Source organism: Phocoena sinus, chromosome 12 (genome assembly GCF_008692025.1).
Source record: "Phocoena sinus isolate mPhoSin1 chromosome 12, mPhoSin1.pri, whole genome shotgun sequence".
NCBI lineage: Eukaryota > Metazoa > Chordata > Mammalia > Artiodactyla > Phocoenidae > Phocoena > Phocoena sinus.
Window position 1 is genome coordinate 13,770,317 of NC_045774.1, and position 13,782 is coordinate 13,784,098.

Consider the following 13,782-nt stretch of genomic DNA (forward strand, 5'->3'; position numbering starts at 1 on the left):
GGATGTCCTACTCAACTTCATGGAGTTAAATATTGCTTCTCTTTCTGCCCTGAGTCTTGGCTCCGAAAAGCCTTGCTCAGGGCATCTCTCCTGGTTTTGTCTTCAGGCCTCTCCCAGTGTCTTGTGTGACCTGGTTACCTGACTATATATATATATATAAAACCTGACTCCAGGTTTTATATCCAGTCCCTCTTCTCCACCCGTTGGCCTGGACCTCACTGACCCTTGCTTCTCAAGGCTGTGCTTGCCAGGGACCCAGGCTCGGATTTGATAAGCCACAGCCATTCAGCCCCTCTCAAGCCTGCCCCCCGTCCTTATCTATGGGCTTCCTGCTGGGGGAGTAGACAGAACCAACACAGTGATAGAGATCAGACAGATTGAATGTACATGGCTTCTCGGTGTAGATTACTGTCCTTTCAATTACCTTTCAGTCAACTTGAAGGAGCTCTTTCTAAGTGGACAAGTTATCAGGACGATGTTCGACAGTTTTCCAGCTGGATGGACAGTGTGGAGGCCAGCCTAAACGAATCCGAAAGGCAGTATGCAGAAGTGCGGGAGAAAACAGCCGCTCTCGGCAAAGTCAAGGTGGGACCTGGATTTCAGATTCCATTTGTTTTCTGACAGGAGCTTCAGAATTGCCATAGTTGTACAGAAATGTGCTCACCTGAATCCTAGGGCTGTCCACATAGCCAAACTCTATCTGAGGGGTTTACTATAATTTCTAATGGCTTCTCAACCCAGACTTTTGTTTGTGGCTATTTTGTTAGTGAGTGAAAATGTCCTCTTCCAGGAAAACCTCATAGACGCGTGTTTTATGATATATTTAAAATTTGGCAACTTGTAATAGCTTTTCATATCTTCAGCCGGCTCATCATTCGGAAGTAAAAGTACTTTCTTTTCTATCACATCCTTTTCTATTTCTACTTTTGTATATTTTTCATAATGCTTATATTAGTATAGTACTACGTGTAAAGATTAATAGATGGATAGCTTGATGGTAGATAGATAGGTAGGTAGGTACTGGAGGTATGTTCTTAAACCTCTTTTTTGTTGATATTAGTATTCACACATAACATTTTGGAAACCTTTGATTTATTCATCCAGGGCATATTCATTGGATGGCCTGTTCTACCTAAAACTGATTGTGTCCTAAACAGTACTTATTATCTTCTACCCCAAATCCTTCACACTCCTGTATTCTCGGTGTCAGTTCTTTTGTGTCACCCCACACTGAATACCCGAAACTGGGAACCTCGTTTCCCCACCTCCTTCTTTCTTACCCCCGCTTTGAATTAGGCAGTAGGTCTTGCTGATTCCAGTTCAGAAATGTCTCCTGACTCTAATCTATCCTTTTCCTAACTTGCAACAGCTCACCTCGTCTCTTGTCTCCATCTCCCGTTAGCTTCATATAAAGGTGAATGTCTCTCCTTCCTGCCCGAGAGTTCCGTTGCTTTCCACTGTTTACAGTATCGTACCAATCTCCCTCCTCTAGTTTGTGAGAATTTTAATAATCTCTTTGCCAGCCTCATTTTGCTTGCTCTCCCACCCTCCTTCCACCCTTGTGCCAGTCTTACTGTATTTCTCACTATTTCCTGAATGTACCACATTAAATGGAATTAAACGATTCCATGCCTTTGCAGAATCTCTTCCCTTTTTCACAGAATGCTTTAGCTGTGCCCTGGCACCTGGCAACCTTCTACTTACCTTCCTGAATTAGTTCAGAAGCTCTCTTTTCTATGATACCACCACCACCCGAGGCTAATTAGTTCTTCTGTTCTCTGTTGTTCATATCTCTTTATCGGTTTTATAGAATATATGCTTACATACCTCTCTCCCTCAGTGGATAAAGATGCTTAATTTTCTTTTTATCCTATGCATTTGGCTCTCTGTCTGACACAGAGCAAATGCTGAGTGAAAGTTATTTGAATGACTAAATGACCTTACGTGACCTATGCCAAATCACTTAACATTTCTGGGTTTGCGTGACTGTTTGCAAACAGTCTGAAAATTAATCTACTCATAATTATCTACCCATTATGTTGTTATAATGATCTATTGCTATATTAGTTATTCATCTATTCAATAAATGCAGGCATTGTGCTCGATTCCAGGTAAATAAAACTGACAAAGGTTGTGTTCTGGAAGGGACACCTATACTCATCCGAGAATGCATGAATAAACAAATAATTGTAACTGGTGATAAGTGCCCTGAAGGAAAAACTGCGTGTTATGAGAGAGAGTCATTGGGACAGGGCAACTATGGACTGCTTGGAGTCGGGGGAGGGGGAGGAGAGACTGGAAAGGCGTCTCTGAAATAGTCGACGGAAATAATGCTCTAAGGAGTTTAGTGCAGAGAAGTCAGTCTGGGGAGGAGGTGGGAAAAGAGCATTTCAGATGGAATAATCAGCATGTTCCCGAGGAGGGAGAGAACCTGGCTCAGATAAAAGGGAGCTAGAAGAAAGGCTGGGTGTTGCTGGAGCCGAGGATAAATGGATGGCTGTTGCCAGGTGATCTGGCAGAGGGGCCAGGGACCAGATCCTGCATTGCCATGAGGATGCTAGCCTGTGGACTTTCTACTTGATCCTGACAGCTTTGGGAAGATAATCAATGTTTTAAGCTGGGGAGTGACACGATTCCCTTTAGAATCTTACAATCTTTTCTCACTCAAGCTGCTGTGTGGAGTGTGGACAAAGGGACCGGGCAGGAACTGGGGGCAGGGAATCTGCCTAGCAGGATATTGCAAAAGTCCAAGTAAAAGGTGATAGCAGCGGGGGCTGGGGGCTTGCAGGAGACAGGTGAACACATGTCAGGATACAGTGAATAGATAGAACTAACAGGATTTCATCATGGATGGAGGGAGGAAGGGTGACCCCGGTGGTCTGAATTGACCAGCTGGGTGGGAATGGTAGCATTTACTGTTTGGAAAAAGACTGAAGGGGAAGGAGGTTTATTGGTGGCTGGGGAAGGATGGGAATGGAGTAGAGGTCAAGTGCCCATTTTTGGACAAATTAAGTTTGAGGTTTCCAAGTCAACTGGAATCAGAATCTCAGAGACAGTTCTGGGCCAGATATCAAATACACCCCCCGACTCTAGATATAGATATAGATATATAGATATAGATTGATGATAGAGTGATCTATCTATCTGTCTACAGATAGATAACCTGAGATCACTTGCCAAGTATGCAGTTAAAATATCCTAATTTTAATAGTACCATTGATATGATTATATATGCACCAATTCCTTTATTTTTTTTTAATGTTCTCTAGTTATTAAATGAAGAAGTGCTGAGCCACAGCAGCTTGCTGGAGACCATTGAAGTCAAAGGAGCTGGCATGACAGAGCACTACGTCACCCAGTTAGAGTTCCAGGACCTGCAAGAACGATACAGAGACATCAGAGAGCGGACCAAGGTATGGCTCACCGTGTTCCACACAAACCCACTGAAAATGCAGTGTTTGGAGCTGTGCTTATTTAAAGACTCATTTATTTGGGGCAATGACAGCCTTGTGAAAACAGATAGAACAAAAAAATGCAAAATGAATTTTAATACTTAGAATACCCCACTGGCAAAACCCTCAACTATTGTTAGGATATGAAAGTTACTGAAGGAAAATAATTCTCAATTAAAAAGTCCTAGAAATGTACCTATTGTAGAAAAATTGGGGGCAGCTTCATAAGGAAGACTCCTAAATTCTTTAATATGTCTGCTGATGACAATTTTCTAAAGCTGGAAATAATCACCAATAATATTTATAATACTGGGCTTTATTTATTTCTTTGTGAACGTTCAGCACACCTTACTTTATTAGACAAAGTACATGAAAACTTAAATCCACAGTGAGTCCAAATCCTCACTGAAGGCACAATATAAGAATTTCAGTTTTCTTCATTAGCAAAAATGTATTTTTATGACAAATAAAGTTAATTCATTTTTTGGAATATCCATATTACATTTCATAAGGAATTCAGAGATCAGGAAGTTAATTCAAGAAAGTCATCTTTAAGACCCCTTTTACTCCTAATATTACGTTTTTTAATATTTTTTGCCTAAATCTTAATGTTTTACTTTTCTAGGAAACATTCATATTTTAATGACTTAATAATCATGCTTTTCTAAAATTCCAAAAGTGAATTCTTACAGTACATTGAAACTGCATGTAGAAATGTATCCCCATCTTAATCATCTTACATGGTAATAATAGGAAGCAGTAACCAAGTCTGAAAAACTAGTTCGCCTGCACCAAGAGTATCAGAGAGACTTGAAGGCATTTGAAGCTTGGCTGCAACAAGAGCAAGAAAAGCTTGACCGATATTCAGTTCTTGAAGGTGATGCCCACACTCACGAGACAATGTTGCGGGATCTTCAGGTAAAGTCTACTTCATCATAAAACAAAGGAATTTTCATTCTGAATATGGAATCATTATTATTATTATTAATTTTTTTTTTTTTTTGCGGTACGCGGGCCTCTCACTGTTGTGGCCTCTCCCGTTGCGGAGGACAGGCTCCGGACGTGCAGGCTCAGCGGCCACGGCTCACGGGTCCAGCCGCTCCGCGGCGTGTGGGATCTTCCCGGACCGGGGCACGAACCCGTGTCCCCTGCATCGGCAGGCGGACTCTCAACCTCTGCGCCACCAGGGAAGCCCCAGGAATCATTATTTTAAGCAGTGGGAAGTTACTGTGACCTTAACTCCTATAAATAGCTGATATATATTAAGTGAAACCCTAGTAAGGTCTGGTCTATAGTGTTTTGGGACCTCAGTAGTGTATGCTAGTCGAGATCATTTGATAGGCAGTTTAGAATGAGCAGGGCTGGAACTTGAGGACTTGGTTGAGTTGCTAAGGTGGCCTCTGACAGGAATGGCTCGTGGCCTCATTTATGGTGTTGGCTGGTCCACCTGCCTGTTCCTCCCTAAAGGGTTGAATTAGATGTGGAACACAGCTGCAGGAGTCAATAGCACGTGACACTTCTCAAAGTCAAATTGGTGACACCATCTTAGGCCATCTGGTTTTAACCCAAATCTCCCACGTTGCTGAGGATACAGGCCCAGGGAAAGAGACCTAGAAGAAGGAATTCGAGGAGCTAGAAAAAGCACTGGTGCTCAGCTAAGCAGTCTGAGATTCAGGGCGAGATGGCAAACCTCATGGGGAAAGTGGTCCTAACCCACTTATTCATTGACTCATTCAACATTTACTGAACACCTAATGCGGTGCAGACACTGTACTTGGCTAGCTACTGCAGATAAAGATGAGTAAAATATTATTCTTGCCTGCAAGGAACTTACATTCTAAAGAAATGTGGACCCGTTGATAGGTCGTAATGATCTATGTAACAATGTGATAAGGACAATAATAGAACTACTCTATTATTAGGGATTTTATGGGAGCATCAAAGAGAGCACTCTGGGCTTCCCTGGTGGCGCAGTGGTTGAGAGTCCGCCTGCTGATGCAGGGGACACGGGTTCGTGCCCTGGTCCAGGAAGATCCCACATGCCGTGGAGCGGCTGGGCCCGTGAGCCGTGGCCGCTGAGCCTGCGCGTCCGGAGCCTGTGCTCCGCAACGGGAGAGGCCACAACAGTGAGAGGCCTGCGTACCGCAAAAAAAAAAAAAAAGAGAGAGCCCCTTAATCTTACCTGGAGAGACAGATAGGGGTCAGGGGGTTCCCAAGAAGGGGAAACCAGGCATACAGAGTAGAGAACAGAGAAAAGCCAGCAAGACAACTCTGTGTCCCACCAGCTCTGTGTTGGAACTTACTGAACCCTGTCAGCTCTTATTGGAATTGGTTCAGGATTGGGCAAGATGTACGTACAGCTCACACAAGGTGGAAAAGCGGGACTGAGATGGTCATCGCTGGCATATAACATTTCTGGCTATTTCAGTGGGTCTTGGGGAATGTTGTGTAATGGCGGGAGTGTTGTGTAATGGCGGGAGTGCACGGTTGGGATTAGGGAGTTTGGACTCTGACTTACGGTGAGAACTGACCCTGGGTGACTTCGGCAGAGGTAAACGTCTCTGACTCAGTTTTCTCCACAGAGTTGTTCTGAGGAAGGATTAAATGAGATGGGAGAAAAATTTTATTTAAATTATAGTCCATTCATGAAATAAATATACAGCAGAAGTTGAAGAGTCATAGTTTCATTAGCTCATTTAAGGATCTCATCCATTTTATTCTTAATAGTAGCACACCCTGGTCTGCTACGTTTAGCTGTTGTAATTTATCTTAATGGAATGGACTTGGTTTTCTGGCTATAACCCCTCCCAGCCCTTCACTCCAGACATTCTTGGCCAGCAAATGCCAAGCTCTCCAAGTTCTGTGTAGGAACTGGGCCAAGAAGCCACTTGTCACCAGCAGATATTTCTCCTGTTGAGAAGAAAATGTTTCACTTTGGTCAGTATTAATGTAGCCCAAACCCAAACCTAACTCCTACCTCTCAGTTCACTGTGTATTAATTCTTATGGACACTGTCTTATTTTGAGTCACCACAGATGTTAAAAAGGGAGGGGAGACGCTAAGGCGGAAATTGGTGGTGGAGACGTGACATTCCAACTGCACAGCAGAACTACTTCAGGGTCCCGATGTCCTACAGCTCACTTAGTCATCTGGGGGTCTGCCAGCAGTGTGAAACATGTTCACAGATTATTTTGCATTTACTGAAGGTTTAATTTGAGTCTTAGAACATATAGATTTTTTAAATATTTAACTATATTTTCCCCTCAGAATAAATACTTGAAATGTGGTATATATATAAGAATTTATCTAATGCATTGATTTGTAGAATAGTGAAAACTGCTATAAAATAGGGAAAGGGTGATATATTAAGAAAAGTAGGGGCTTCCTTGGTGGCTCAGTGGTTAAGAATCCGCCTGCCAATGCAGGGGACACGGGTTCAAGCCCTGGTCCGGGAAGATCCCACATGCCACGGAGCAACTTAGTCCATGCGTCACAACTACTGAGCCTGTGCTCTAGAGCCCGTGAGCCACAACTACTGAGCCCACGTGCCTTGAGCCTGTGCTCCGCAACAAGAGAAGCCACTGCAATGAGAAGCCCACACACCTCAACGAAGAGTAGCCACTGCTCGCCACCACTAGAAAGCCCACGCACAGCAATGAAGACCCAACCTAGCCAAAAATAAATAAATAAGTTAATTAATTAATTTTTAAAAAGGAGATTAATTAGGGCAAGGATCAGTAGACTGTAACCCAGAACCTGTATTTTAAATGAGGTTTTATTGGAACACAGCCCCACCTGTTCATCTATGTAGCATCTATGGCTGCTTTGGCACCACAAGGGCAAGGGTAGGCAGTTAAGTACTTGCGGCAGATTGTGTGGCCCACAAAGCCTAAAATATTTACTGTCCAACCCTTTATGGAAAAAGTTTGCCAAACCCTGAATTAAGGAAAGAGATTGTACAAAATTACCTTTAAAAAATTTTAGGAATTTTGGAATAAAATTTCTGTTTGTCATCATTTTGATTAATATTTTACCATATAAATTGTTCTTCTTTTCCATTTACAATACATTCACATTACAACATTTTTGGAGTGATATCATAGCTGAGGACAAATGTATCCAATAGTCTGAACCATATAAGATTGCTATTTCTATGGGTAAAAGTGGTCAGATATGAGCAATTTCGTTGGTATTAAAGATTTTTTAATACTATTGTATGCTGACTAAATATGTTGGCACTTTTAACATTCTTGGTGGGATTTGACTCGGTCCCTTTCAACTTTAGATGATCAGATCAAGTAACACAAGTGTATAATACCGTTTTGCTAACATCTTTAAGGATACGAGTTTTTCTTTCTATAAAAAAAGTAGTTTATGCTCTTCAAGACTTGGTTCATACTAAATTAGTAGGGTAAATTTCTGGGACTTATGCTTTGGTGGAGGGAAATGGATTTGTACCTAGGAGTACCTGATGGGCAGGTGTGATAATTCAGCCTTTCAGGTTTGTATGCCCTGTACCCTCCAGGGCCAACTTCTCTTTGCCATCGCATTCCCTAGAACATCTTCGGCAAAGGATCCCTCCTGAGCAAAAGCAAGGTCCATTGTTCTTTTCTCAGCCACACATGTAGCACTGATCCCATTCAATGTCAAAGCAAGAAACCTTAGGCTCTTTAAATAGATTAGGAGCCAAAAAAAGCCTAGGTTATTATATTAAACAATAACCCTTTAATCACAGTGTTTTTTGCCTGTAGGCTGAAAAACCAAATTTCAGACATTGCTTCTAAGATGACTGAGAAAAATATTTCTCCCGGTGTGTGTATTTGTGTGTATATGTGTGCATTCTGATTCATTTGATTGGAATTATTTCAGAATGTTTCTCCTGACTTGGGAGACGGTATGCGGTTTTCGGTACATATTTTTTGTGTGTAAGTCGGAATCAAAGCATTCTTTCCTAACGTGACGTTTTCTTGAAGCCAACGTGAAGGGCACGGTTGGCTTGGGTGAGACATGATCACCTACACGGGTGTAAAATATAAGTGAGGTGTGGCAGCCATACCTTTCCCCTACAGGAGCTCCAGGTGCACTGCACAGAAGGGCAGGCCCTGTTGAATTCAGTGCTGCACGCCAGAGAGGAAGTGATACCATCGGGCATCCCCCAGACGGAGGACCGGGCATTAGAGTCTCTCCGGCAGGACTGGCAGGCTTACCAGCAGAGGCTGTCCGAGACCCGAACTCAGTTCAATAATGTAGTCAACAAATTGAGACTGATGGAACAAAAGTTTCAGCAAGTAGACGAGTGGCTAAAAGCAATGGAGGACAAAGTGAGTCTCAGAAGTGGACGTCAGTCTAACCGGGCTGCCAAGGAGATACAATTACATCAGATGAAGGTACAACTAATGTAAATTCCTCATCTTTGTCAGAGTAGCAGTTGCCTTGCATAATCTGTTTCCTTAAAATATTTAGTAACTTTTGGTCCAAGGTTTAGCTTTTGCAAAATCTCTTTCTACTTGCAAAGAAATTTGATGTACATTATAATGGAGCATTCTTCTATCAGCAGTTATTTATTAGAATCCTAAGGCAGTCTAGTTTAATGAAGTATTTTATATTTTCTTCCCAAGCTTTATTACCTTGCTTGGTAAAGATACATGAATGCTAGTGTTGCAATAATTTGTTTATGGCTCTGATTTGAAATTGCTCTAATGTACTACATTGACATAATACTTGAAAATTAATTTTATTCTAATTTTTATGTAGAGTCAGTGCACATGATCAAAATAATCCTTAGGCCTCTGGAACTTCTTTTCCTTATTCATCGATTTTAAAATTTATCTAAGTACAACAGAAGATATAAAAATATATGTAATATAGACAGAAAAGCACTCAAACTCATTAAGTGTACAGTTTTTATCATGTTACTGGAATTACATTTTCATGAAGGTTTTATGTGAAGTATTTTCAACATTATATCACAGAATAAATATATTCTAACAATACACTGAAATCGTTTTCTAGTAAGAAGATATATTTATTTGTCTTACTCAAGAATCTGTAAGATTGAGCCTTTCCCTTGATACTGTGTCATTTCAGAAGCGGCATGAAGAAATCACTGCGTACAGAGACGAAGTTGAGGAAGTGGGAGCCAGAGCACAGGAGATCCTAGATGAGAGCCACGTGAGCAGCCAAATGGGCTTCCAGGCCACCCAGCTGACGTCCAGATACCAGGCCCTTCTCCTCCAGGTGCTGGTGAGTGGGCCACCCCTGCTCATCATAGGCCAGCAAACTTCCCAAGCCAGATGTTCTTACTTTCGCTAACTTCCAGTGAAGATAATACGTGTTTATCAAGAAAGGCACTGGCACAGGTCTTTCATCACTGTTCAATTGTGTTTCTTCTTTCGAAGGAACAAATAAAATTCCTGGAGGAAGAGATCCAGAGTTTGGAGGAATCAGAATTATCTTTAAGTTCCTATTCGGATTGGTACAGCTCTACTCACAAAAATTTCAACAATGTGGCTGCCAAAATTGATAAAGTAGATAAAGTGACGATGGGGAAAAAAATGAAGACATTGGAGGTAGGCATGCAAGTATCAGGTTTGTCTCCCAGCCCTTCTTTCACGAGCTGTTCCTGTCTCCCCCGTAGAATTGGGAGTGTGTTCGCCCCCGCCCAGTATGATTGGTGATCCGTGGCTCATCATTTCACTCTAAATTCCAAGTTATAATCCCTTAAGCCAAAGACTGGCTTTCATTTATTTGTGTTGTGAAGTCATTTCAATGTCTTACACATGGCTACACACGAAATTCTTAACTAAGTTCCAGTTTGACACTAAATATTAAAAGAAAACAATGATCTCAAATTCATGGCACTGTGCGCTAATAGAGTTTTAACCCAGATCTATAGGAGCACTGTTACGGACAAGAGAAACATCAGGTTCTTCCTTAGGTCTCTGATTTGGAAATGATACGCTGATCAAGACTTTAAAAGACCTATATTGAAGTAAAGAAGATTCCTGATTGCTGGCAGACCAAATCTGGTTATAAACTTCAAAAAACATATTTTAAGGAGAAATCAGTGGACTCAAGAATGGGACTTGAAAGGCTGTTCTTTAAAAGGAAAGAAATAATGCTAAGTTATTTGCATTTGTTTGTTTGTTTATTCATTTGTTTGTTTGTATTTGCTTCCCACTCTTTCTCAGGGTTTGCTGAAAGACATGGAGAAAGGCCAGAGTTTGCTCAAATCAGCCCGAGAGAAAGGAGAGAGAGCTCTTACATACTTGGAAGATGGTGAGGCAGAGACGTTAAGAAAAGAGATCCATGACCACGTGGAACAGTTGAAGGAACTGACCAGCGCTGTCCGGAAGGAGCACATGACTCTGGAAAAAGGCCTTCATTTGACAAAGGAATTCTCAGATAAATACAAAGCACTAACTCAGTGGATAGCAGAGTACCGAGAAATCCTATACATTCCTGAAGAACCCAAAATGGAATTATATGAGAAAAAAGCTCAGCTATCTAAATACAAGGTAGAACTGGTGGGACGTGATTCCTGGTTTGTGTCACCCTTAGTGAGTGCTAGAAAAAGTCCTAATGTGCCTATTCTGCTGGTGGGGAGTGGTATAGATTTATCTGGCTGGAAACACTACACCAGACTTATTTTTCCGTTCAGGAATCGTATTTGTCTGATATTCAAAGGTTGTATCAGTAGATGGAGATCTATTCTGACAGTGTGATCCAGGTATGTGGATCCTCCAGAAAAACCTTCTTGGCATTAGGATCTCACACCTACAGATTTTATCTTTTTTGTAGAGTCTTTCCTTCATCTTTTGGTACAGAAGGCCTATAAACTGACCTGTGGTAAATTCAAAATGAGACATATTTCTAAGAAAATAAATTCTAGTTAACCAACTGTAGTTAAACATCTTAGAAATTAATTTTTGAAAGAATAAATGGTGATGTGGATATCACTATACATGCTGTAGATATAAATATTTCACATGCTCAAATCTGTGAAACAGTTATTGAAGCTTATACATGGAGTAGTCTGTTTTCTAAATTTGACCCAAATTATTTAGCGATATTCTTTAAGAATTACAGTGTGATGACTTGCCTCGAAGCTTTTCCTGTTGGCAGCTTTTTCCTACTCCAGCCAGTATGTCTATTCCTGTCCTTGGTTCTTCTGCCTAGCCTGACAGTGTGTCTTTGAAGGTGTTACATAAGAATCACACTGCTTCTTCTTTTTTAGTTCCCTCTGAGTTCTTGATATATTTAAATAGCACTTTTAGGCCATCATAGCAACGTTGCAACTGGAATTTGTCTCCCAGACTTCACATCCAGCTCAAGCTGCTATTGATTTCACGAGTCAAAATCAAAAGATAGCACCTCGCTCCCTTTGTAGAGAATTAAGGCTTATTTCTCTGCCGAAAGGAATGAGCTAGAAGCCAGCAATATGAACCATGTTAAATTTAGCCGAATGTAATTCTTTTCCATACTTCTCTCTGCGCATGCGAAGGGCTATTTGATGTCTTACTTTTACTCTGTATTGAAAAACTGTATTAGCCATAAAAAGGCATTCTCTCTTTATTGCTTTATACTTATTAATTTTTAAAGTATATGTCAGATCTTTATTTGAAGTAGATAAACTTATACATGCCAACGTATATGTATATATTCGCCTTGATCACATAGATGAGCTGGCTCTTGTTGTTTTTTCTTTGTAATTCAAGTCACTTCAACAAACGGTGTTGTCCCATGAACCAACAGTAAAATCAGTGAGAGAAAAAGGGGAAGCCCTCCTGGAGCTGGTGCAGGATGTTACTTTAAAGGACAAAATAGATCAACTTCAGAGTGATTACCAGAACCTCTGCAGTGCAGGAAAAGTAAGGAGTGATCAGAAATTCAATACAAATGTGTGTATTCGCCACAAAGGGGGTCCTGACACCTTTTTATCTGTCAGAAAATTTTAAGGCGTGGTATGGGTCAGTATTTTTCCTTTTATTCAGATGGGCATTTTAAATGGCGAAAGGACTTTGTGGGTCGTGTTGTATCTTTTTTTTTCCGTTCCTAGTAAGTTTCTGATGTGTGTAACTCTACCTACCCTATGAGTTTTCCTGGGCTTTTAAAAATATGAAAGTTTTGAGTAGATTTTTGGCTTGAAAGTCACTTCTAACGGACACCTGGCTTCACAGGAGCATGTTTGCCGTCTCGAGGTGAAAGTCAGAGACCACGAAGATTACAATAGTGAGCTCCAAGAAGTGGAAAAGTGGCTGCTGCAGATGTCAGGAAGGTTAGTGGCACCCGACCTCATGGAGACAAGCAGTCTAGAGACGGTTACCCAGCAACTGGCCCGCCACAAGGTATGCCTGAGCTTTAAGGAGCTGAAGAATACAGGGTGGCTTTAGCAGGTGTGCCGTGTGTATGTGCGTGCGTGTGTGTGTGAGCGCACGCATGCACCTCTCTGGGTCATAATGATTGCACCTAAAGAATCAGGTCTGAGTCTCAAGAATGACTGATAATTGAGAACAGTTCAATTTAATATTTAAGTGACTAACAACAGCTGAATCTTGGCATTCACCTTCTGAACATATTGTAGCATTTTTCCCAGCCAATAGTTTTTCATTGCAGAATATAATCTTTAGGGAGTAATTTATCAAAGAGAAATTATCTTTATTTTAGAAAAGTATAGCCAAAGATACGATACAAAAGTAGTAGTCAAAGAGTCTGGGTTCTAGCCAGACTGTCTTCTTCCTAACTGGGGGGACTTAGCCTCTCTGCGCCTCCTTTTCTCCTCTGTTAAGGGTGATAATGACACCAGCCTCATCACGGGAGATAATGTATGTGAAAGTATCTTGTAAACCATAAAGTACAGTACTGACATGTGGTGTTAGTATATTTATTAATATGTATTTTTAGTAATTATATGTGCCAGGTGACAGATGTCATATAGTCACAATTTTATGGAGCAATTTCGGTGAGCTTAATGGGAAACTGATTTTTAGTCGTGACATGGTAAATATCTAGCAGTGTGTCTTAGGAAGACCAGTTAACCATTCTGGGCTTCAGGATTCCTATAGGAGAAAATTCTATTTAGCAAATACCAACAGAAAAGTAACTACATGATATAGTCTATTTGGCACTGAGAAAATGCCCTCAGTAACCTCAGGATGTAGTGGTTCCATTCCAGCTCGAAGATAAAACGTTTCTTTTCAATGTGGCATATATAATAACTGTTAACCCAGCACCACTGGAAAAAAAGTGGTGGACCCTGGGCTGCTGAAGGACCACCTGGTTTCCCTTAGATGTATTGATGTGTCAACCCAGGAAACTTTGTGTTGGAATG

At 41.2% G+C, this 13,782-nt stretch overlaps 1 protein-coding gene across 21 annotated transcripts in view; it reads left to right on the forward strand.

Moving 5' to 3' along the window:
• SYNE1 (spectrin repeat containing nuclear envelope protein 1) overlaps positions 1-13,782 on the forward strand; it is a 457,069-nt gene that overhangs the window by 232,862 nt on the left and 210,425 nt on the right. For all 21 annotated transcript variants that reach the window (XR_004352467.1, XR_004352466.1, XR_004352464.1 and 18 more), the window contains 9 exons: positions 432-585; positions 3,270-3,413; positions 4,206-4,370; positions 8,522-8,839; positions 9,540-9,695; positions 9,851-10,021; positions 10,643-10,969; positions 12,170-12,322; positions 12,632-12,799. Coding sequence is in view for 15 of the 21 variants with exons in the window: in XM_032650736.1 (XP_032506627.1) it covers positions 432-585; positions 3,270-3,413; positions 4,206-4,370; positions 8,522-8,839; positions 9,540-9,695; positions 9,851-10,021; positions 10,643-10,969; positions 12,170-12,322; positions 12,632-12,799 (1,756 nt within the window). In the remaining 6 variants the exon portion in view is untranslated. The remainder of the gene's footprint in view (positions 1-431; positions 586-3,269; positions 3,414-4,205; positions 4,371-8,521; positions 8,840-9,539; positions 9,696-9,850; positions 10,022-10,642; positions 10,970-12,169; positions 12,323-12,631; positions 12,800-13,782) is intronic.